The sequence below is a fragment of the Bombus affinis genome, chromosome 3, assembly GCF_024516045.1.
Source record: "Bombus affinis isolate iyBomAffi1 chromosome 3, iyBomAffi1.2, whole genome shotgun sequence".
NCBI classification, from domain to species: domain Eukaryota; kingdom Metazoa; phylum Arthropoda; class Insecta; order Hymenoptera; family Apidae; genus Bombus; species Bombus affinis.
Window position 1 is genome coordinate 2,011,740 of NC_066346.1, and position 24,064 is coordinate 2,035,803.

The window sequence follows — 24,064 nt, forward strand, 5'->3', positions numbered from 1 at the left end:
ATAATTTCGTTTCAGTTATCCGTCATTTCCACGGGTTCATATAAATCATTTGTATGCTAATATACATTACATATATGTATAAAACATAGTGTCTATTCTATAAAATCAAATACTTTTTATAACAAATATGTATGTTAATATTAGCGAGTACTAAATACAATTTAATAACAAATACGATGAAGTAAACTCACATACAACTTTAAAACGATTGTATATTACTACCTATCAAATATTATATATAATATAAGATGTAACTGTATTAAATTACAATTAATAACACTTAGATAATATTATCTACAAATTTTTTGGAAAAAAAACAATTATTGTATATTGATATGTGATATATGGATAAATAATATACTATATGTATATATGTATGTTTAAAAAATATATCATATAAATAATATAAATATATATTACAAAAATTGAAAGAAAAATATATGTATGTATAATTGACTATAGGTAAATAGTAAATAATTAATGTTACATTGTTAACTCTCGGTTATTCAATTATTTACAAATGAATAAGATATCTATTTCTTATGGAAGCTTATCATTCTTATATAATTTTTACATCCACGAATAAGATTTTTCTTAGCGTATTTTTTTTTTATAACGAATTAGGAAATTGTTGGTATAACATTAAATTTAATGTGGTTTATTTCATATGAAAGTGTTTCATGTTCCCATAATTACGTATTTTTAATTCTTGTTCTATACTACCTGCAAACATTATTAAATTTATTTTGATGTTAAACAATTTTTTATGCGTTTGATTAAATTTTCTTCTACTGAGTCAAGCGATTGTAATTAGAAATACGAAATGTTTTGTCAAATTAATAGAAACTGAAAAGGAAGATAATATTTAGAATAAATATACATTTTTTTCGACGCGCATATATTAAATTGAACGAAGTACAGCATTACGAAGAATGTGTCTTTGTAGTACCCGGTAGTATTATCGCAAAGATATTATAAGAACATAAAACACAATGAAATCGTTCTTTACAAATGTTTTACAAGTAGTACTTACACAAAATTCTACTTCATCAAATGATTTTTACAGTTTATGACTCTCGTGTCTTTTTATCTAGAAGCAACAAATCCTATTGATCATAAAAACGAAATTCATTATCGAACAAAATTGAATATACTCAATATATTATAAGTAATATATTCAATGTATTGCACTGTAATACAAAATTATATAAAATCATAATACGTAAAGCTAACTGAATAGTTCTTTGGTATTGTTTAATCAAATATGTTCATAGATCATAACCATTTCACCAAAACCAGTGATCTTTCGTATAATTTTGCAGTCTTTAGCTACAGGTTTCAAAAACTTGTCCCGATCTCTACGGTATCTGGCTTAAAGTGTTTTGGAAAGCCACAGGGATTTTTCACATGATTATATCGTCATTTATCGGGAAATCTCAGTTTGTGTGTCCTTTCATTTGATACATATCAACCAACAAACGGGAAATCGGAATTTCGCCTATGGTTTCGTGAAAAAACAAACGTTCGACCAATTTTGGGAAGATGGACGTCAAACGTCCGACAACGTGCATTAATGTCCCGCTTCTACCTGGTTGTCGTTGATAACGAGATTTCGTGTAATCCCCTAGAATGCATTGAGCCTGATCTTGTAACATTTTGATCGACTCGCTGGCGTGAAGACCCTCCGTTTCTGTGAAGGAACATATCGATATCGAAACAGGATTTTAAATATCGGTTTAATCTGCGGTTTAGAAACACACAGCAATCGAGATCGAAACGTAAAATATTTCGTTACTTTATATCGCTTAAAGGTAAGAGAAGAGAAAGATCGAAGTTTTAAGTATTTCCTTGATTTCAATTATTTAAGTAAAAATATTTTCATAAATTCAAATTACGAAATTTGTTTGAAATATATTTATCAACTTTTTCGAAATTAAAAATCAAAATTTCTTATTACCTGGAGTAAACAGTGCTACCGCTTTCATACATCCCCATTCACTCATATCTGGTGAGAGTTGCCTAAAACGGCATATCGTGTCCTGAAATGCAGGCATACATAAAATCGTAAATAATTCCTTTTTTTTAAATTTTCACTATTACTTTTTATTACTTAAAATTATAGAGATATTCTCGTTCATATTTGTCCAAAATATTAAAGAAAATGTTAATTATTTATTCATTTTCTTATGATGAAATTGTAAAATATTTCATATTCTATGCAGTAATTAATATAATTTTATATAAGTTAAATTATTACCTGAATAGTAATTAATTGTTGATTCGTTGTAGCTTCGTCTGGCAATCTTGCTCGTACTTGTTCATCCTCCAGTAAGCCAGTAATATTCCACGATATAGACCACTGTGCTAGATGCAGGAGAAAAAGTTGTGTCCACGAGCCTTCGAGTAACAATAATTGATCGTTCTTCGAAAGGGATTGGAATAGTGGTAAGCAACAAACCCATCTTACTGCCATAAATAGTAAACGCGCAGTTGTTTCCTGAAACATATTAATAAGCTTCGTTCTCCGAGTGAAATTTTTGTTTCATCTGCTTTATTAATTACACATTTTGTATATTTAGAAATGTAAAATAATAAAATATATTAAATTGCTTTCTAACATTAGGTATATATTTTCAATTTCAAACTCTTTAATAAAATTATATCGGATTAGAAAATGAACCGTTTCATATATATATAAATCAATTTGTCATTAATTTTATTTTGAAGATTTTATATTTTATAAAAATAATTATCGTAAAATTTTTGGTATAGTTACCTGTAATAGTTCTCGCGTAGGATTGGGATTTATTAATGTCCCAGTGGAATTATGACTAGCTTCTGTTTGTTCCAAAGAGTATTCTGTTTCCGATTGCAATGGTGCATTCCATACGAGTTCCTTATAAATAAATATGAAAATGTATTTAAACAAATAATACGCATCTAAGAATAATATTTTAAAACTAAAATACTTTGTCTAAAGAATAACATAACTTTATGATGTTATAAATTATTATTAAAAATTTGTAAGCTATTTTTAAGCAATTTGATAATCTAGATATTTCAAATATTTAATATTATATTATTAAAAATCAACACAAATTTCTCTATTCTTTCAAAAAAAAATTATCAATTCCTTTTGTTAATACTTTAATCCCCAAAAATTATGTCAATATTGCAACATTGAGCTATAGCTCTAAACAAAAACTCTGTAATAAAATTTAAAAATGTAAAGAATGCATATAATATGCGAAAATAAAAAAGATATCCTCAGTAACTAATTGTAATATCACGAAAGGTAAAATCCCTATTTAGTTTAGTTTTTCAGTCGTATTCGTATAGTATGAATCTACATTACATTCGTATTCTACAAAATTATCATATAGACATTTAAAACATTTCTCTAAACTTCTCCCTGTGTGTTACCGGAAAGTTAATTTCACGAAACTAAATCCAAAACAAGGAACGAGGATCTCGTCAACACAGGGTCCACGATCGCTCAGTTTCAGTCCAGAGTGTGAAACCGGCAGGATTTGTCGGATTGACGGTTATAAAGTTTGCAAAGGGGAAACACCAGACTCGAGCAAATTGAGCTGAATTACTTACCTGACACTGCTCCGCGGACATTAGTATCTGAAGAAGGGGTGGCTGCGGTGTCAGAGCGACGCTCGGGGGTGCTGAGTAGAGGGTCGTGGTCGAAGGAGAATGCGGTAGAGCCAATGGTGCCGGGGACGAAGAGTCCTCCGGTGGTTTCTGCACCAGTGCCACTGGCCGTGGATAAGGCGAGAACCTCTGGTCGCACCTGAACTTTCTGCACACATTATCCTTAGCGTCCTTTTATTTGAGTTATCAATCTCTAATTGCTAAAAGTAAGGTTTTGCAGTAATATTTAGATTAAAATCATAGATGATCTTTTTCTCAATTATATTTTAAACGATGAAAATACTTTTAGCAATAAAATATAGAATAATTAATGATATGTATAAAGTATAGGATGAATAATAACATATCTTTGATAGCCTGTATGATATTTCTGGCACGATTTTAAAATCGGCTTAAGAATGTGTAGAAGATAATATGGTATATCTTTTAGTTCTTCAACATCGAAAGGAGAAATTGAATTATTCCTTCATAAGCCTCGTCAATTTAAGTAGTATGAGCCATTGATGAATCAGACATTGTGTTTAAACAGAACAATAACGTAGCGTATTAAGTTACGATATTTACTACCTAATGCTAATGTGTACAAATATAAGTACAGATTTTAATAAGAATTTCATACACACCTTTGGTGCAAAAGAACATAAGGGGAACCAAGACCAGTCCTTAATCGATCATTGTGTAAAGGTGGTGCGATCGGTGATTGTTGTTGAGGTTGTTTTGGCTTCCTCGGACCTCGTTCGTGTTGTACAGCTAAACATCAATTATAAAGAATATGTGTTATTTTCATGTTGGATTCTCATTGTCTAATGATTATCCATGTATAATATGTAGTTTTCATTACTAAAAAACTTTCCTAATGCATTTCCTAAATTTAAGTGTTTTTAATAATAATAAAAATTTCCAAGATATTTAATCAGTAGCAAAATCCGAAAGAAAGAAGTTAAATTGACAAAAAGGTAGATTTATTTAAATACATAAAAATTTATTCCTTCTCCTTTTTCATAACTTTCATAATTTTGTTTATTAGTCGTATATGTTAATTGTTTTTCAAATATGTTCTTTCCAGTTTCTCTGAAGCACATCAATATGATTGATTTACGAAATACATTCTCGATATAACCATGAGTGATCTCTTAATGCCGGAGTATCATCTTGAATGGCTCTATTGATGCCACTCAAGTGCTTAATAGGGGGAGCAAAAAGGCTGGCGAAGGATTGAATACGGGATTCTAAATTTCTTTAAATACGATAAATTACACGTTAAAAGGGTCAATCTTTAATACGCCTTATAGAATTATTCACATCGTTTGAAATATTATCATCAAATAAGATGAACTACTTTATTTACAATATTTTTAAATATTTCATGAAAGTTCGAAGAAATTTCGAATAAAAATTACTTCTTAAACATTTTAATAGAAGGATGTTGATAAAGAAATGATGGAGAATTGATGATAAATTATTTGTGGTCATCATCTAATGTATTAAAAAAGATGTTCTCGGATATAATGACATAATAGTAATATTATTACATAAATAATTCCATGTTTTGAGTTCCTCAATAACGTTGAATAAATGTATTAACATATCCTATATAATAACAAAAAGAACACGACCTAAAAAGGAATTCTCCCCAAATCTTTTACCCAGGAAAGACTAATAGCACCCCTAATAAACTCTGAGCACCGACAAAACCAACTTCCACATCCATCCGTCTTTAAAAGACCGTTCGAATGAAATTCCTGTGTACACAATCCTGTCACGATTTTTCACCTCATTTACGCATCGATAAAAGTCGCGTCTTATTTGTGATCAAACCATTCCCTTATCCCTCCTCAACAACGAAAGGCGAAAAAGAAACCAAACCAAACTTCAAATAGAAAAAGTCCGCGCAGATTGCTTGAAATCCAGATCAGGGGCAATATTAAAACTTTCATATTAAATATTATATCAACACAATCAACACAGATTTCTCTATTGCCAATTAATGTCGATTTAAATCAGAATTAATATCAATGATTCTCGTTAATGCCTTCCGCAGGAATTATGCGAATATTACAATAACATTACACAATACTAACGAATCCTGTCACGATCTTTCACTTCATTTACAAGCCAATAAAGAAGAAGATGAGTAAGAATATCATCAGCTTCGGACAACCAAACGTGAAAAAGAAACCAAATATACCTTCAACTACGATAGAGAGAATCACAAATCATCTCGCGATAGGATGGCCCCTCGCTCGATCTCCGGGCGGTTTCCTATTAATATCGCCTAAGAACTTAACGGTGGGAGCGAAAAAGTCCGCGCAGGTTGCGCGGAATTGAGTTCAGGGGGAGTGGTACTGTTCGAGATGTACGAGCTGTATTTCCGTGGCTTGGCTGGTTGGGGAGCAACGATGGTGGGTAGGTAGGTCGAGCAGCCTGTAGGAGGGTTGAATCTACCAAGTGTGAGGGAGAAGAAGATAGAAATGGGAGGGTGAATGCGATGGCTGGCCGGGGCGTCAGCTTCCACGGGGTCTCCTTGTCAAGGCATCGCGAGAAAGGATAGAGAAAGAGACAGGTGCAAGACTGGATAGACTCTGGTAGACATAGCCGTTACACACGTTGAAATATGTAGAACGTGTGGATGTATGCGTACAGGAAGAGAGAGGGAGAGAGAAAGAGAGAGAGAGAGAGAGAGAGAGAGAGAGAGAGAGAGAGAATGGAACTGCAACTGGGTGGCAAGCACATCATCATTAATGAGGCTGAGCGGATCGCAGCCGTGGATTCCCACGTTCGCACTGGCGTCGCAATATCCGCGCTTTATCCGGCCTCTCTTTGTACCATTGGCGGCGTAAGTACATATATCTTTCTCTGATCCGCCTGATGATGGGATCGCGTGCATACATCCTGGAAGGAACGAGCACAGAAAGAGGTCAAAGTTCGTTCTTTTTGTTTTCGGAGCAATTAACGCTCCCCAAGCTCGGTTTCTTACGGTGAATATTTTAGCTACGTATTGGAAAATTTGGTCTTGTGTGGTTTCTTATGAAAGAACTATTTCTAACGTTAATGAAACTATCGCTCTTGAGAATTATTTTGAGGATTATTAAGAAACTTTCAGATTTTTAAGGAACGTTTGCAATGTATCGCGAAATTGAAAATATGTATAATTATGTATATATTCAAGGACGTAGTTCACACAATGTCAACATACCTAATTAAGAGATTGCGGATGTTAATATCTCTCCGAGAAACCTAAAATATCCAAAATATTGTAAAAGTATGCAAAAATATATAAAATAGCCAAAGCACTTATGTACTGTTATACCATTTAGGTGGTGAAACAAATCTTCTTACTTAGGTTCGATATTTTTAGTTGTATTTATGAAAATATGGACAATTTGGTTTTATTTGGTTTATAATAATATGTAGTTGTTTTCTCTATGTAGTCCATAGCTTGCTTAATTTGCAAATAACTAAGAATCACAGAACGTTCATTAAAAGCGAAATGCTTTGTAAGCATTGTAAGCACAAATACGGGGTGCATGCAATCAGTTAGAAAGTAAGGCGAGGTGAAATCCGCTTCGGGTCTATTTGCTTTATCAACTAAATTGGCCGTGCATCGGAACAGGTACAAATATTATTATTTTCCGAGAGTAATAATTGTTTTTTCACCGGAGAATTTTCAGTCGAGCGAAAAAACCAGCGAGAGCCGCGAGCTTGTTTGCTTTGTAAGCAAAGTTCTTCGTATGCCACACGCAGTTGAGATATTAGAATATAAAATTCATTTTTAAAAGCATTCTTCCTTCTTTTTTTAGCCATTCTCCGTTTCGATATATCGTGTTGATTTTTAAATTATCGATAACAGTACAGAGTCTTTAAGCTTTACCAATATTACTTGATGAGTCGCGGTATTTTGCTTTGTAATCTAGAATTGAATATTAGAAGTACGTAGATTATTATTTTTTAATATATTTCTGATTATTTCTCAGTAACATTCAATGAAATGCGCTCACATATATATATAGAATCCTCGGGGTCAATAACTTGCGAATCAATTGGATGTATCTTAAAGAAATCTTTCAATATCACTTACTATTAGAAAACCTAAGTTAGTTAATTCCTTCTACTGTGCAGTATGTAAGAATATACAATAATATATAATACAAAAAGTTTCAATGCGATTGAAATTATAAATATATGAACTATATAAATGTACTTTATATGTATATTTTAACGAATTTTAATCTTACTTTATTTATTAACGAATTTCAATTGAGTTTATTAAAATTGTGAATCGTAAAAGTAAAGTATCGTATCATGTACTATAAATACATATAGAGATTTTACGATTATTTTTAGAAAGATTAAAATATTACCATGTGTCATATATCATCAATAATCATATATGAATTAATAAATTAACAAATAACGACCTTACATCATTTTTCTTAGCGTTGACGACTTTACTTCGCATGCGCAAAATTATAGAGCGGATATTTTTTTCGTTCTTTGATACAGGCCACATTTTTATTTGTTCTTAGTATATTAATCCATTTATTGGAGAATTTTTACAAAGAAAATAATTTTTTAAAATAAACATATCAATTTGAAATGTAGATCGACATGAGTTTCAATTTTCTTCAAAATGTAAAGGGCTATATGTTTGGATATAGTAACATATTATTTTACCATAAACAAGTTGCATGAATCCAATCTTTAATGTAAAATATAATAATATGAAGCACGTAAATCAATATCTTAAATTATCAAATAGAAAATTTCAAAAATGTAAATGTCGCACTGGTAAATACTTAAATAATGAAGTCTATTTTCACGATTAAAAGTACGTTATATAATCCATAAATAGCATTCCAATTTTTTTAACAGAGCTTCTGAATTAATTTACACACCCATTCAAAAATATTCCTCGCTCGAAAAATGTGCCAGAGAACAGGTTAAAAATCCACGAGTAGTGGTATCAGGCGAGAAAATCCGTGTGTGGATAAACATCGTTGATCGTCGTTGAAGAACAGACCCCCAATTTCACCCCCGATGGCCGTGTCTCGACAGATCCGACGAGCGGACGAGCGCACGTTCCTCTTAATTCGCCGGGACAATTTTTCGTCCGGCCTAGAGGGCTTAAGGGGACGATTTTCGAGTACGTGCGTGCTCGCGATCCGGACGTCGAATGGACGCGGGGATTAGGATCGCATGCGCTGGAATGGACCGCGCCCTGCTCCCTTTTCATCCACCCATTCCCTCTCTTTCCTTTCTCTTCCTTTCTGTTTCTGTCTCTATTGCACGTCCGCGATGCTACATCCAGTGCACACAGAAGCCACGAGCCAGCGTAATACTCGCATACCACGTGCGGTCCACAATGCGAGTTCCCACAGTTGAGTGGCGTTCGGCCTATGTACGCACGACGTGGCCAAGTTAGGCCTCCAAGCCTTTGCGTTTTGTCATTCATCGTTAGAAGTAAAATAGAGAACGATGTCCACGTATAGCGTCGTTCGTAAATGCTCGAACACTTTGGTCAATTTATAGCAACAGTATAAGAATTTTACCAAAGTGTACGAATGATGAATTAGTAGTTAGAAGCAACATTTGTTACTTTTTTACAGAATCATCAGACTGAATCTAAATTACATATTAATTAACACGACAATAAAGTATTTTAGCGTTTGTTGTATGTACGAAAAATATAAATGTTACGTATTATTGCCTTACTTTTTCCAAACTAAATCAAATCGAAGAACGAACAATAGATATCTGTCTGTACTAGAAATTCAATAAAACCAACTAAATCAACTATCCCAGAATCAAACAAAATGGAATAAAACTTGGACATAAAAGAAGCCCTAAAGAAATCAATCAACTTAAGCTCCTCTGTCCTTCGGAAAGGAAGAATCTAAAAGAGTACTTAACGAGTTAACTAACGAAACTAGAATAACAAGGAAGGAAAAACGAAAGCAAGGAAAAGAAGATAAAGTAGAGAAACGGAAGAGCGAACGGTGAAAAAAGCAAGCGGATAAAGGAGCACAAGTGTACAAGTGATAGAAACGATCGGAGAACGAGCGCGCGTGATCCACGTATGCGGGAGAACGAAATTCGAACGCTACGATCTGTATATGTTTCTCTATATGGTGTATATGTACGTGTGTGTGTATGTGTGTGTGCTTGTGCGTGGGTTTGGTGCTCACACGGGCCATGGATCACGAGGGCTCACACTCTCTATCCTGCTAAACGGTAAACCGATCTGTGAACATTTCAGCAGTCAGCGATCTCGAAGGCTAATCCTCGAGTGAGTGGGGTTGATACATCGACTACCACCACCAGGCTTCGCCTTCACCACCATCAGCATCGCCATCAACGTTTCCGTGCCGTCGAGTTCAGCCGATTGGAGGGGCCGAATTCACGATTCGTGTGTCGGACTCGCGTGTACGACGCGTCCGTACACGTGTTATCACTCCAGAGAGATTCATATGGACGCTCCCAGTGTATATGCATGGAGTGCACGAACGTATAGGTGTGTTGTGTCAAACGGATGCCGGGAAAGGGAGCCGACCCTCTATGAACTTGTTTTCTGTCTTCTGGAAAATGCTATGAATGTTCTAACACGAGGGTATGTTTATAGAAGATCGAAAGGTTTGTGTGTATTTAGAGGATATAGGGATGTATTGAAATAGTATAGTATGTATCAGGTTTGTGTATATGGAATATCACTGGTAGACTTTAAATTTGCACTTCAAATGTACGTATATTAGTGTTCATATGTATTAGGGCACTTACTAGTCTCTTATAAAACACGGCAATTTAGATTATCAACAAAATGATTAATTGGTCAGAATTTTGTGGTTATGCAAGATTAAAGTCGAAAATGTCCAAAGAAAATTTGTGGAGTTTATGTGCAACAGTTACATTATTGTTGGTAGCATTCCCTGCTTATTGAATTAATTAAAGTATAAATATAAGATATCTCAATAGTTATGCTAAAGTGTTTTACACATATTATAGGCATAGGTTATTACAGTTGTTTCTGTAAAGATATAAAGTAGTGTCCCTAAGTAGCTATGGTCAATGATTCTACCATCGTCTGTATTATTGACTTATACTACTGTCTTTATTGAAACATAATATAGTATATTCAAACGGTAGGGTTACAAATGCTTATAATCTCATAAATCGCTATTATAATCCTTCGAGTCGATTATTTAACACCAGGTTTTGAAATCAAATTATCGGATTGAATTATAAACTGTTCAGTGTATGAACAGTGTATTTGAATCATAAATTTCAACTCGAAAATTAACTAAAAATTGTCTATATTCTTTGATGTATGTATGCTATTAACAGGGTATGATCTGTTGTCTCTTCGGGAAATTGTTGTCCGATTCACGGGGCGAATACGTATGTATGTATGTTATGCAGATTAACAGAGGAGGGTTAGCGCATGACATTTCACATATGTGTAAATGAGATGACCAACGATTAATGGAGTGTCCAACAGGATTATGCGTCCAATAGGAACCTGTGTAAGGGACCTTGTACACGAAGATTCCTTGTCGTATAAATTCAGACACAAGTTATGTGTCCGTTGATAATTACACCATCCATAGCCAGAATTTTGCTTACTTATGAGGAACATAAATTAAAATTCATAAGTTCTTCTTACACCGAACTCCATTTACGCATAAATCGAATCAATTACGTGAAAAATATATTGAAAAAGATCATTTCACTTTTCAAACGCTTTATAAAAAAGGTACAAGCAATAGCTTTTATAATAAAGCTTCCTTTTCACAAGGATCTTATAAAATCGTACATTTATAACAGTGTGTACATATGCAAATATCAATTCTTCAACATATTAAAATATCCCTAGTTGTACATCCGATATTGTACGTGCATTCACTGTACATTCACTGTACCTTTAACATTCCATTTTAACGATAAACGCTTTAAAGCTACAAATAAAATTCAAGCCAAGAGCCATAATCTTCAAAATGAACCTTTTTTCTCGCAAGAATCCTACAAAATTATGCATCCGTGAAAACGTGCCGAACGTGCCAGCAAAGCGGCCGGGAAACGAACATGATCCATTCGCGGGACGGGAACGGCGCGTTTCCTCGTTCGCGAGATGCATAAGCTCGCGGACGTAATTCTCGCAGTTACGTGAACCGTATCCGTTGCGGGGTCCCTCTGAGCGTTACTATGACAGGTGACGATCAAAGCCCGGCTTAACGCAACGACCCGTTCCGTCCACACACATCGCGCGTCCTACCGCAAGAGGGAGAGCGTCCGCTTCCTGTCTTCCTCTTTTCAACCTTGTCAGCCCGCTTCGCACGCTCAGCCCCTCGCGGCTCACCCTGATCTCGCATCTCTCTCTTCAGAGAGACCCGCTTTACAGTTTACCGTTTATGTGGATGGATTGATGCTGCCGGCCGCGTGTACGGCACGCCTCGCTTCGTTGCGTTACCAGCCGTCCACTCCCACGCAACCCCCATCCATCGTTCTCACCCCTGCTCTATGGTTTTCACCCCCGCGTCCGCCTTTCTTCGTCGCCGACCGTGGTCGACGCCAACACGCGGTCGACCGATCGGCCAGCAAAACCCTAGTAACGCCGTAGGCTCGCTCCTTTGGCTCCAGTTGCCTTTTCTGTTTCTCTGGCTCTTCGGAAGATGCTTTGGTTTTCTTTCGAACGAAGGTCCGTCGATGGTTTTACGATCGTTCAATCATAAACACCTTGCGATCCCCGGTATTTCTGAACCCTTGCGTTTCGTTCCAATAGATTCGCGTTGATTTAGTCAGCCACTGTCGCCAGATCAGTATCGTGTAATTTTCCCCTATTTCAATATTTTAACAGCAAACTAATGCAATGACATATTTATATATGAAAGGATTTAATTTAAAAGAACTTAATTTAATTTAAAAGAATTTAATTTAACGGAATGTACACAAAGGAACGCAACAGATAGACTGCGGATGTTTTATGCGATTTTATATTTTTGTGGACAATAACTAAAGAAATAGAATCTAAATAAAAATTTGTTTTATCTACTAAGTAATGTAATAAATACTTTGAATACTTTGTACGTTATATGCATTCCGTGTGTATGTAGCATCCTGCATTAAAAGCGTAGCGAAATCGAATCGTAACATCACGGAGATTAAAGTCATTCTAATTATTTCCTTCTTCGTAGACGCGGAAACCGTGAACGTTGGAAAGTTATCCTGGAAACGAAGTATCGGAAATAATCCCGATTTTCCACCGACGAAAGGGGCAAACACGGGGCGCGCCGGTTTAATTCCGGTTCAGAGTGCTCGCCACCTCTAGAGAAAGGGTGGCTTCGAATTATGAACGGAAACAAAGAGATTTAAACTTGGAAGTTGCGAGCCGCGATCGATTGGGCATGAAACGAGGCAAAGTTTGCGGAATCCAACGGCCTAGCCTCGATTTGTATGTGTACACTGGAAATGATGTTGACCGTAAGGCCAGAGAGGACTAACCGGTTCATTTATTTCGTTCTAACAAGTCAAGACTTAACCTCTCACACCTTGTTGTTAATTGGAAAGCTTCGTAGCATTGTTTGGATTAAAATGGATCCACGAGGAATGTGTGATAAGATTTGAAAATGAAGATCTTGACTTTACTATATTTGAAGATTGAGAGACGAGAAGATGAAGAGTAATATAACTTTTATCGAATTTCTCGAGTTCTTTCAATTAATTTCTAACTATAGCTACGTTCCCCCCATGGAAACAGTCATAATAATTTCTTTTCTATTATTAGAAATGCCGGGTGTGAAGTCTAGACAACAAGACAATGAAGCAAATTTTATGCAAACAACTTTTTAAACATCAGGACAATGGAACAAGTTTCGAACAAAACATTAAGACATGAAAAAAATCAACAAAATATATAATATATGTATATATCTTCAGTAGTATCAGTATATTTATTTTTACCAACAGTGTTTCTTATACTTCCTGACCTAAAAATTTTATCTCCTTATATCTCCATCACGAACTATTATTATAAAGATATAATACCATTTAGGAATAAGTACCACTATCGAAGCATATAGATGTAAAGAAAAGTAAATTTTCCTTTGACTTAAACGAATATCGAACAAAAGCACCGAAAACAAGAGAAGAAGCGATCTCAAAGGAATAAAATGATTCGATATACCGTACGATAATTTCGTCAGCAGAGCTTGAAAACTCGTCCGCTGGTTGCAAATACGCGAAAAAAGCGAAAAGAAATTGAAGGTTCCCTCGCGAGATGCGAGAAGCGGAAGGAAGATTCGATGGGTCGCCGTGGATCCTCTCTTTCCCTTTACAAGTTACAAATCCCACGCGGTAAGCCGCTTGGTAATCTTCTGATATCGTTTAACGCCATATTTCGCAAAATATACGGGTCCGCGCTGTGCGGGGCATTTCGTCGGCAAGGTAGACGGGCAGAGCAAATGACACCGAGAGGGATGAATTTCCGTGGAACGAGCGAAGGGTGCTGGTATACGCTGGTGTGAGGGGTTAGAGATCTCCGGGTTGTCAGGCGGCGGATGATTGCATGCCTGCGGCGGCGTTTCGCGAAGCGCCGAGCACCGCATACATAATATATACCACTTACCGAGTGGTCACCTACGTCTTATGGGCGTTTCACAATGTTTCGTTATGCGATCTGCACGGTCCGTCGTAAAAGCGCGCCAATAAAATGGTAATAGCGCAAGGATAACGTAGGATGTAGAGTAAGAATGGCAAAATGATAAAAAGAATGGTAAAAATGGCAATAAGGTAAGGTGTTGGTGCGAAGGAAAAATATGACGCAGACTGTGTAAATTTGTGAATGCAAGTAAAGAAATAGAATCTAAATAGAGATTTGTAAAATCCAAGAAAGACGATAGTCGGATGTAGGATGCAAGATAAGGTACAACTTAAATAGAAATTCTTTCTATAAAAGAATTGAGAATCTGATGTCCTTGGATAAAGTAGAATTGTTATCATTTTCTTTTCTGATAGAGGGTGAAAGATCCGTTTCTTAGTATTGGCAGTATTATCGGTGTATAGTGATATTTGCTTGATTATATGGTAATCCTAGTCGTATCAAAGAAAGAATTTCCTCTTATTCTTTATTTCTAGCGTTAGATATGAAACTCGATATACTACTGCGCTCAAAAGAAAACTGTCTTCGTTAATACCTTTAACTATCTAATTACTCATATCTAGCCAATTAGTTATATACTGAATTAAAGATATGTACAGATCTGACAACAATCGACATTTTTTAAATTATCCATACCACCACTCTCTTTATCTGCCACAACAACCATCATCTCCTTCGTGAACACAAAAGTCTTCTCACCGTTGATAATCTCCATGAATTGCTGTTAATTTCCGTGAAACTAATTGTGAGAGCAAGCAGAGGAAGGAGTCTCGTAACAAGCACATACTCGTGCGTTTTTCGCGCATGATGATCATGTAGAGAGAGAGAGAGAGTAAACGAGAGACAGAGAAAAACAAGGGGGTAAGAGAGAAACGCAAGAACTAGAGGCTCACCTCACTTCGTGTGGAGCCTCCTTAACGTTAGGAAGCTCTGCCACTAATTGAATCTCCTCTCTTACTCGCGTCTGGAGCCTCCGCAACCGCTGGGAACCAGAGCACCCGTCCTGCATTAAACACCCCCCGACACCCTGGCCACCCTCATCCCCATCGAGCGGTCTGGTCCGCCCCTGGCTGCCTTTCTCTTTCGATATGTACCTCTATCTCTCATCCGCCGCTTTTCCTCCCGCTCTTTGCCTTCCTTTGAATATGCTCTGCCTTCCTCGCTCTTCTTCCTTTCGTCTTTCTTTTCTTATTTTCGTTCGTCTTTCTTTGTATTTCTGTTTCTTCTTATATTTACCTGGTACTGTCTGTACCATTTCCCTCTCATGTTACTGCTTCTTGATCGGGCTTCTTCGCTCGAAACCTCCTTTGCTCGTTCTCCTTTGATTTTTCTACTTTTCTCGAACGTTTTTGATCTTCTCCTCTTTTTTTGTTTCAAGCTCGCGTGAGTTGCCCGAGTATTTTATAACATTCTTCTTTGGTCATTTTCTCGCAGTACTGCGGTTCCCTTTTACGGCTATATGTATATTGAACATTTTTTCGCAACTCATCGAAAATTTTGGTGTTTAACGAAAAATTTAAAGTACAAATACTTAATTTCATTGCGATGTTATTTCTGGCCATATCGCTCCTTTAAATGAAACTTAGAGAAATGTTTTTTCAAGTTTTGATCATGATATTGTGGCTCGTTATTAAGGTAGGTTTCATTTAACCGTGTCTCGCTTAACTGTTATTATACTCGCAACGAATTCACGTTTAGTATTTAATTCAACGGTTGTATTTAGCATATAAGGCGCTTTTTATAATTTCAAAGTATTTTCCTAGTATTATATTTTCTTGTCCAGAACCGATTGCAACGTGATAACAATTAGCAGATGTCAAACAGTATTTAACAGAACTCGATAGAGTTCACTTCAAGTGTGAGCAGGGTATCAATATCGTCTGATATTTCTAAGGCAGAAGAGCAATTAATATGAACATGATGTATGATAAACGGTAAATATGGTTACAGAGAGTGAATAAAATATATATACAGCAAAGTCAGCTTATTATATACATATTTATGTATTCATGTTTTTGTTCATATTAACATTTAATTAAACTTTCTCAAAGTTAATTTAAAAGCTTAAAAAAAGATTTTCATTCTTCTGAGGAAGCATGTTGCTCATGAGAATTTAAATTGAATTATCAAAATATCAATATTACTTCAGTCGTATTTAAAAGTAAATTTCTTGGAAGCAATTCTGCAACTCGAAATAAAGAGCTACATATTGCTGTGATTTAAAGTGTAGGAATTATTTCAAAACTCAAACTATCCAAAACTTATGTGAAATATAGAAAAGCTCTTTAGAGAAAGTAGCGAAAAATAAATCTAAATTTTAGACGTTTCTAGAGTTTAAGAATAATATTTTGCATTCGTTTAGGAACAATAACACGGAATTAATATTTTACAGAAATTCCATATACCGTGTAAATCGCGGGTTTTAACAAGAACCTATTAATTACGCATATAACCATGACATGGTATTCAGTTGAAATATCAAACGAGGATTACACAAAGTCGTGTACTTATCGATATCAAATCCGATTTGCCCTGGCATGCAGAATATATGTATACCTTCAAATCAATACATGCTCGAATGCTTGAGGCTAACAAAAGAGATTTGAAATATTGAATCCCTGTACATCGTTAAAACTGTTATTATTGTTGATTCCTTTTCTACAATAAAAAATTTATTCCGCGGTGAAACATTGTAGAAGAAACATAACGTTTACGTGTTATACAAGGAGAGTGATAAAATTTACAGCAAACGAATGTTAATTACTGTCCGACCTTTCATCGGGGACATAATGTAATGCTACATTGAAAGAAGATTACACGTTTTCGATCGATTAATTAATTAAATGGAAATGGTCAGCAACGTTGGTCGAGAAGTATACACGCTGGTATCCGTGAATTTTGCGGCGAAATATCGAGGGCTGGAAGTAACGATCAAGTGAGAGATCATGGAAAAGCGAAACGTGGTATGACGGTGCAAAATCGTTATTGAGTCTCCACATTCGAGCCAGTTCTATTGAAGTCTCCCGTGTCGTCGATTAATAGAGACACGCAGCATGCTGTGTGATAACGCAATTTCGATGAAACTTAATACTGTTGGATGAAAAATTCAGTCGTTCAGAGATTGTCGGGAAAAAAGTCGTATGCAGTTTCGTTTCACCTCATATAAAAGTTGTCTCCAACATATTAATTATAACAATGTAATAAGTTTCAAATTTCCGTGAATTAATCAACCTTGAATGAGGAATTACGATATTCTTTTACAAAACAGTTTCATTTTTTGAGCATGTTTTTAAGTTAAAAATGTTTAGTAGAATGAATATAATATTTATGGAAACTTGAACATTTAAGAAATTTAGTTTATAGTCCTTGCTTAATTGTGTGAATAATTAAGGAATTTAATGTATAGTACATATATGTATTTCTAGTTTTATGTTTAAGTAAAACTTAAAAATACTCTTTTGGTCTATTTATAGATCTTAGGAATATTCAGTATATTGATACTCATAGCAACTTGAATGTACCTGAAGAATTTAGTTTGTAATTTACGTACTTAACAAAATTCAATCTTTTGTTTATGTAACGACATACGTCATGGATCAAATGAATCCTTTGATGAATTAGTTGTAAAACCAACGACAAATAGAGTATTTAACCATGATTACTGTTTTACTAGATCCACGACTACGTTTGCTTAGGAGGGTTTGTCTGACCAATAGCCACTGAAGTCACTGTCTTTGCGGGGCATTCGCGGTTCGAAAATCTTTGTCCCGTGAAACCACAAGAGAATCGCAACTAAACTACTAATATCTAAATCCAGCTAATTTAGACGAAAGATTCAAGAAAGTCTAGCAAAATAATAATTGATTTGCTCAAAACTACACTTTGGAAGAAATCAAAGAGACATTCAATTGTTACAACTTCTACTTCATTTTCTACAGAAATTCACCACAAAATGATAGCACATCTCTATAGTATTAAAAGATTAGATTTATCTATTGAAGTAGTATGAATAATTGTATTGAATCTTAAGAATAAGTTAAATTTTTTTCAAAAATATTAACTTAAATTAATATCTCTTTGTACGTACATTCTTTCATATTAATTTTATTTAATATTAGATTTGTTTACGAAAATTTTGAAACGTGCAATCATTTTGTCGTGAACCGTCATGTAAGATTTAAAAAAAGCAACTACATAAAAAAATGTGGCAAACAAGCTATTTTTGTTACTATAGTACAGACAGAAGAAATAGACCATCCAAGATCAGCGCTACTTCTTTGCTATCGATGTATCCAATTGAATATTAGTTGAATTATAATAAATTCCAATAAACTGAGTATGTATATATCTCAAGTCCATTTATTTGAAAATCAATTAATTTTGTAGGTATCATTATCTTTTACACTTTTTTATTACATAACTTTTATTTATTTTTACTTTCGGTTTAAAAAATTTTTCAATATTACATCTTTCTGTTAACGAGATTCTTTACATTTTAATTAACATTTACAACATTATTAAAATCGTAACAATCTTCATGAACAGTGAAAACACGTTACAAGAGCTATTGCCATTAGAAGAATAATATAAAAAAAAATATATTATTAAAGATTATTTTAATACTTCCGAAAAAACTATCTCGTCAAATATAATAGAATATCTTTTATTTTACTTTATCGCTCGGACCACTTTAGATTTTTATTTTTATCTAACAACCCAGGTATATTAATCCTTCAAAGAGGAAGATAAAGTTCTCCTTCAATTACTAAGAGTATAAATAAGTTCCCATGGTCAAGTATCGGTAATATTAACGAACGTACAGTGATATTCTTTTGTTAATGGGAAGACTGTCCAACGTTTTAAGAATTACACCATAGTCAGTTCTCCGTATTTTTTATAATTAGAGACGGAGAAAATTGTCAAACAAATCAACTCGATAAAAAAAAATCAATCTATTATCAACTAACGAATCTATTTTTCTAACTTAATTTTAATGCAATCTAATTCTTTAAAATTAATTAAGAACAATAGATTCCAAGGGAAAACAAGTTGATTAAAATTCTCCTATCGTTTCTTTCATACCAATAAATATCCAGTTCACTCCAAAAAACACGAGAACTTATATATACTATCAATATTATTAAACATCGTATTTATCGAGAAATAGTTGTTAAAACTTCCGATTAATCTTATAAAAAGCTCAACTCTTGTAGTTAGAAGATTGAAGCCTATTTCTTTCGTCTCTACTATAATTAACAACGGTGTAGAGTCCGCGGGGAAAACAGAGACGGTCACAGCCTGCTCTGCTGGGAGCTCTTCGAGGCCTTCCTCTTGACAAGCAAGCACGCCATTAGACCGCTCCCGATGTCCTATGATATCGTGGTATTCTTTCCTCGCGCGGAATCACACCTACGATACTTTTTCTATAGGAGACGTATCTGATCTCACGATGCTATGTAAACATTTCCAAAAAAGTTTCATCACTTACCGTCTCTGTTCATGTTGGCTTCGAAACACTTGGCGAGTCTGCAGGCACGACATTGGTTCCTGTGGGTCTTGTCGATGGGGCAGCGCCCTTTCATGGCACCCTGAACCTTGCAGATGTACCTTCGATTGCTGTGAATGCTCCTCTTGAAAAATCCTGAACAACCTGGACAGCACAGAAAAATTCGAACGTTCTGTTAAAAATCGATCGATTGTATCGTAAAATAATTTAGCGAGAAGTACGCTAAATAAAAATCAATTTTATACAAGGTGTCTTATCAATTCTGTCTATTTGGCATAATAGATGAAAGTTGCAGGCTTAAGAAGATACGTAACGAGATGGTAGACATTTGCATAAAAATTTAAAGAGTAATAATATTGGTAACAATATATTACAAGTTATAGATTATAGGAGTATATTTTATAATTTTATAACTTTACGTTTAGATTAAAAATTAGATGATCTTTAATGTGTAAAATTTCAGTCGCTTCTGTTATGAATGATATTAGTGATTTATAATTTGTGATTCGTGTAAAATCGAACTAATGATATTAGTTTAATTATGCAAGAGAACCCTGAATTCCAATTTTGATTGATGCGTAAGATTGTTAAAGTAAATTTATTAAAAATCGAAACTAATCTCCAGATTTCCCCTATTCCTTCATCTGCGAAACCGCTATCACCAAATTACATATATATTTTTTTCAACTGTACAACATTCATTGGAACAGAGTTGATAGAACACCCTATACCGTCGGATAAGTTACGATCATTACGTAGATTTAACCTTTATGGTTTATTTAATTGATAATTAAACAATCTTCTCTCTCTAAACATTTTGAGCGAATCTAATCTAAATCTAAAGCATTAAGCTGGTCAGAAAATTATCGTGAATACGTGTTGTTTCGATTAGCTGTCAAGAGAATGAATCGTTAAATAAAAGTGGATTGTAATCAACGAATCTGTTGTCTCTTATAAAAGATAAACGAACGTTTGTCGGAGTGTTTTTTTAATGAAAAATTTAAGTACAGAAGAGCTTGATAATTACCGTCGCAACTGTAGATGCCGTAGTGTTTTCCAGAGCTACGGTCACCGCATACCAGACACGGTATATCAAGTAATCTGTCCCCTACAACAGAAATTGACTTAATGGAAAAACGGAAAATCTAGCAATTGTTAATGATAGCTTTGTTTCTTTTCGCTTTGTATTTGTCTGTTTTTGAAAGCAAAATGTTTTTCAGAAATAAAGCCTTGTTTAATATACTTTCTGTTTTTAAACTTTGTTTAAATTACGATCAACTGTAATTAATTAATTAAACGTTCAATTGTTTCTAATTCCTAAGAATATTTGATTTTTGTATAATACGAATATTCAGTATTTATTGAGTATGCAATTATTTAGAAAATTTTTCAAAAAATACTTAATGCATTAATATGTATTATGTAAATAGAATATATATGTTTATAATGCTTTTAGAAATTAAAGAGTTGATAATGAAGATATAATTGTAGTTAAAGTACAATTATTAAAAATATTAAAAATATCTTCTTTTGAAGATTTGTGCATTGTGTTCTATTTATGAACCAGCGTAATTTCCAAATTTTATACAACGAAAACTATAAAAAATTACATTTTCCATAATTCAATTACTTGACATCTCTCTCAATGATACGAGAAATTGAAATGATAAAACAAATTCATTGATTACGTTTGTAGCTAAAAGAAAGTTGCGTCCAACGTGTCTGACTGTATACAGATATTTCTACTTAATTCTTATTCCATCATGTATTCGAACAAATTTCTCTGAAACCTTTGTTTCATGTATACTACGTACATTTTACAAACTATACCATTCTTAACAGCTTCGTAATGATAAAAATACGAATATTTATTTATATTTTCACCGTTTTATACAATTTCAGTTTCGTTAATAACCACCAATTTCTGAGATATACCTTCCATCGATGAACACTATAAACAACTAAACAAACGCAGATAAAATAAAAGAATTACATTTTTATCTTCAAGTAAAGTGGAAAACTCTTTCAAACGCGTTAAATAAAATTTCTTAATTTATCTCTCGAACAAATGGTTGACCATGCGATTAATCCGACGTGAGAGATACCACCGAGCCACTCGTATAAACCGGAGAACCTAAAAACGAAGTGAAAAGCTGGCGGAAAGAGAACTCCGTTTAAGAAAGCAAAGCGGACCGCAAGAAGAGCTGGAGCGTTAATCTGTTCTCCCCCTTTTTGGAGGAACCCTAATCGTCCTAATGATCCGCGGCAAGAAAAACACAGCCATGCCTAAGCCAACCAAAGCTTCCGTTTCTGGCCTGGGGAACCAACCACCTTCTTCTCACACCAAATACCTACCAACCTAACCCGATCAGTCGAGCTGCTTCAACCCCAACAGATTACCTCCTTCGACGTTTACGCTTATATCTAGACATCGTCATCTTATGTGTCCTACGCGTCGATTAACTATAAACGATTTCAATAACAAGGGGGATTAAGTATATCTGAGGATAATAGTTACAAATTTATGCAATCCTATTATATTTGAATTTGAAGTATCTTCTTCGAAAGTGTGGAAGAGTTTAAAAGATCGCTATGCATTCAATTTTGTTCAACGCTTAGATTTGCTATGTTACATTGTGAAAATAGTAAATTATTAATAATAAATTTATATTTAACGCAATGTACATTACGTCGAAAGAAAAAGAAAACTTAAAATGATACGCAACTTTTTAAATGACATCGAAGGATGAACGTTGAAGTATTTGAACATTAGAATTTAATATTTAGACTTTCATTTTTACTATGAAATCGAGTTGTAATTTAAACAAAGTTAATTATGTAATTGGACAATTTTGGGAATTTGTATCGAACGATTAAAAAGAAAGAGAAAAATAAATCTTCCTAGAAATATTTGTTTTATCATTGTTTTATATCAAGTAGTATCAAATAGTATTGCTTGAATTTTAAAGCGATCTATTCTGGAGTTAGCAAAATTAAATAGTCGCGAACAAAACTTTGGCAATGTTTCTTTGGTTACCAATTCTTTTCATTGAATGTAATTTTGAAACGAATAATAATGAGAATAAACACTTCGTTTTAATAACAAGGCACAACATTCTTTATTTCATATCGTATTTCATTAAAAAAAAATTATACTTTGCAAAAAAACGTAAAATCTAAACTAGATTTCATGTATCTTGTTTTATTTGAAAGACAAATAATTTGGGAGAATTATAAATATTAATTTTTCATATAAATATCTCGAAAAATGAAATTAACAGATTTTCGAAACATATTTGATACAATTTTTAATAAAATATAAATTAAATTATTCCGATTAAATACATAGCGACCCAATCTTGCTTTCAAAAACCATTGTTTCGTTATCTCACTTCTATAAAAAGTCAATTAAACCATAATTATACAAAAAGCACAATTTAAAATATCAAATAGCATAGTTCCATACAATACGAACCGAAGATAACCGCTCCTCTATCCAGAATAAACTTTCTAATCTCCGTTCAATTACAAATCCCAAACCATCGGTCCCAGAAGTCAATCACCGGGACCAAAAACCATTGCAAGGCCACCAATTGAACAACCAATAATCGCACACATTTAAAACGAAAACTTCAACTCTTCCAATCGTCCAAAACCAAAATCAAAACAAAAAGAGATCCTCCGAAGCTAAAGTAAACGAAACCGACGATACAAGCTATTTTAACGCGCACCCAAAACGGTCAAACGTCGACATGCCAAAGTTCAAACTAAACCTGTCAAGTCACCAGGTCATCGAAACTCCGAAGCCATCCGATGAAAAACAAATTTGAAAAGGAAAAATTGAGAAACAAATATAGAAAAAACAGGAACCAACGTCTCATCTTACCGATGTTGTGCATAAATAAAAACGAAGAATAATTAAAAAAAGAAGGAAGAAACGAAGCGGCACGTGTGTCACTGTCTTCTAAGTACCGCGTGCCCTGATCGGGGGTTGGCGAACCACTCCAACGTATCACTGGCGAGAAAAGCAAGAGAGGCACGCTTTATCGAACTGACCTGTGCCCATCCTTCGCGACTGATCAAAGTCGAGCATCCCCAGACGGACGACTGGACCGGTGGTCGTTCCGACACGACGCCGAGGGAGTCGCGCGAAGTCTCGAAGCGTTCTCCGTGACGAGGTGGCTTCGAGCCTCGGCGTAGCTACTCATCTCGTTGGGAAGGGCGGGTACCGCGGTTCGCGTTCGTGTGTA

General features: G+C 34.5%; 1 protein-coding gene across 2 annotated transcripts; it reads right to left on the reverse strand.

Moving 5' to 3' along the window:
* Positions 1–897: 897 nt before the first annotated feature.
* Positions 898–24,045, reverse strand: LOC126914214 (protein dissatisfaction-like). Of its 2 annotated transcripts, XM_050717855.1 has the most exons (9): positions 23,871–24,045; positions 20,842–20,922; positions 19,797–19,958; positions 4,284–4,410; positions 3,604–3,808; positions 2,777–2,896; positions 2,258–2,497; positions 1,958–2,039; positions 898–1,690 (listed from the first exon to the last, which is right to left on the reverse strand). In XM_050717855.1, the coding sequence occupies exons 1-9, from the start codon at positions 23,905–23,907 to the stop codon at positions 1,437–1,439; spliced, it is 1,308 nt and encodes a 435-aa protein (XP_050573812.1). In that variant the 5' UTR covers positions 23,908–24,045; the 3' UTR covers positions 898–1,436. The 2 variants fall into 2 exon arrangements, with proteins under 2 accessions (XP_050573812.1, XP_050573813.1); XM_050717856.1 differs by lacking the exon at positions 20,842–20,922.
* Positions 24,046–24,064: the final 19 nt, after the last annotated feature.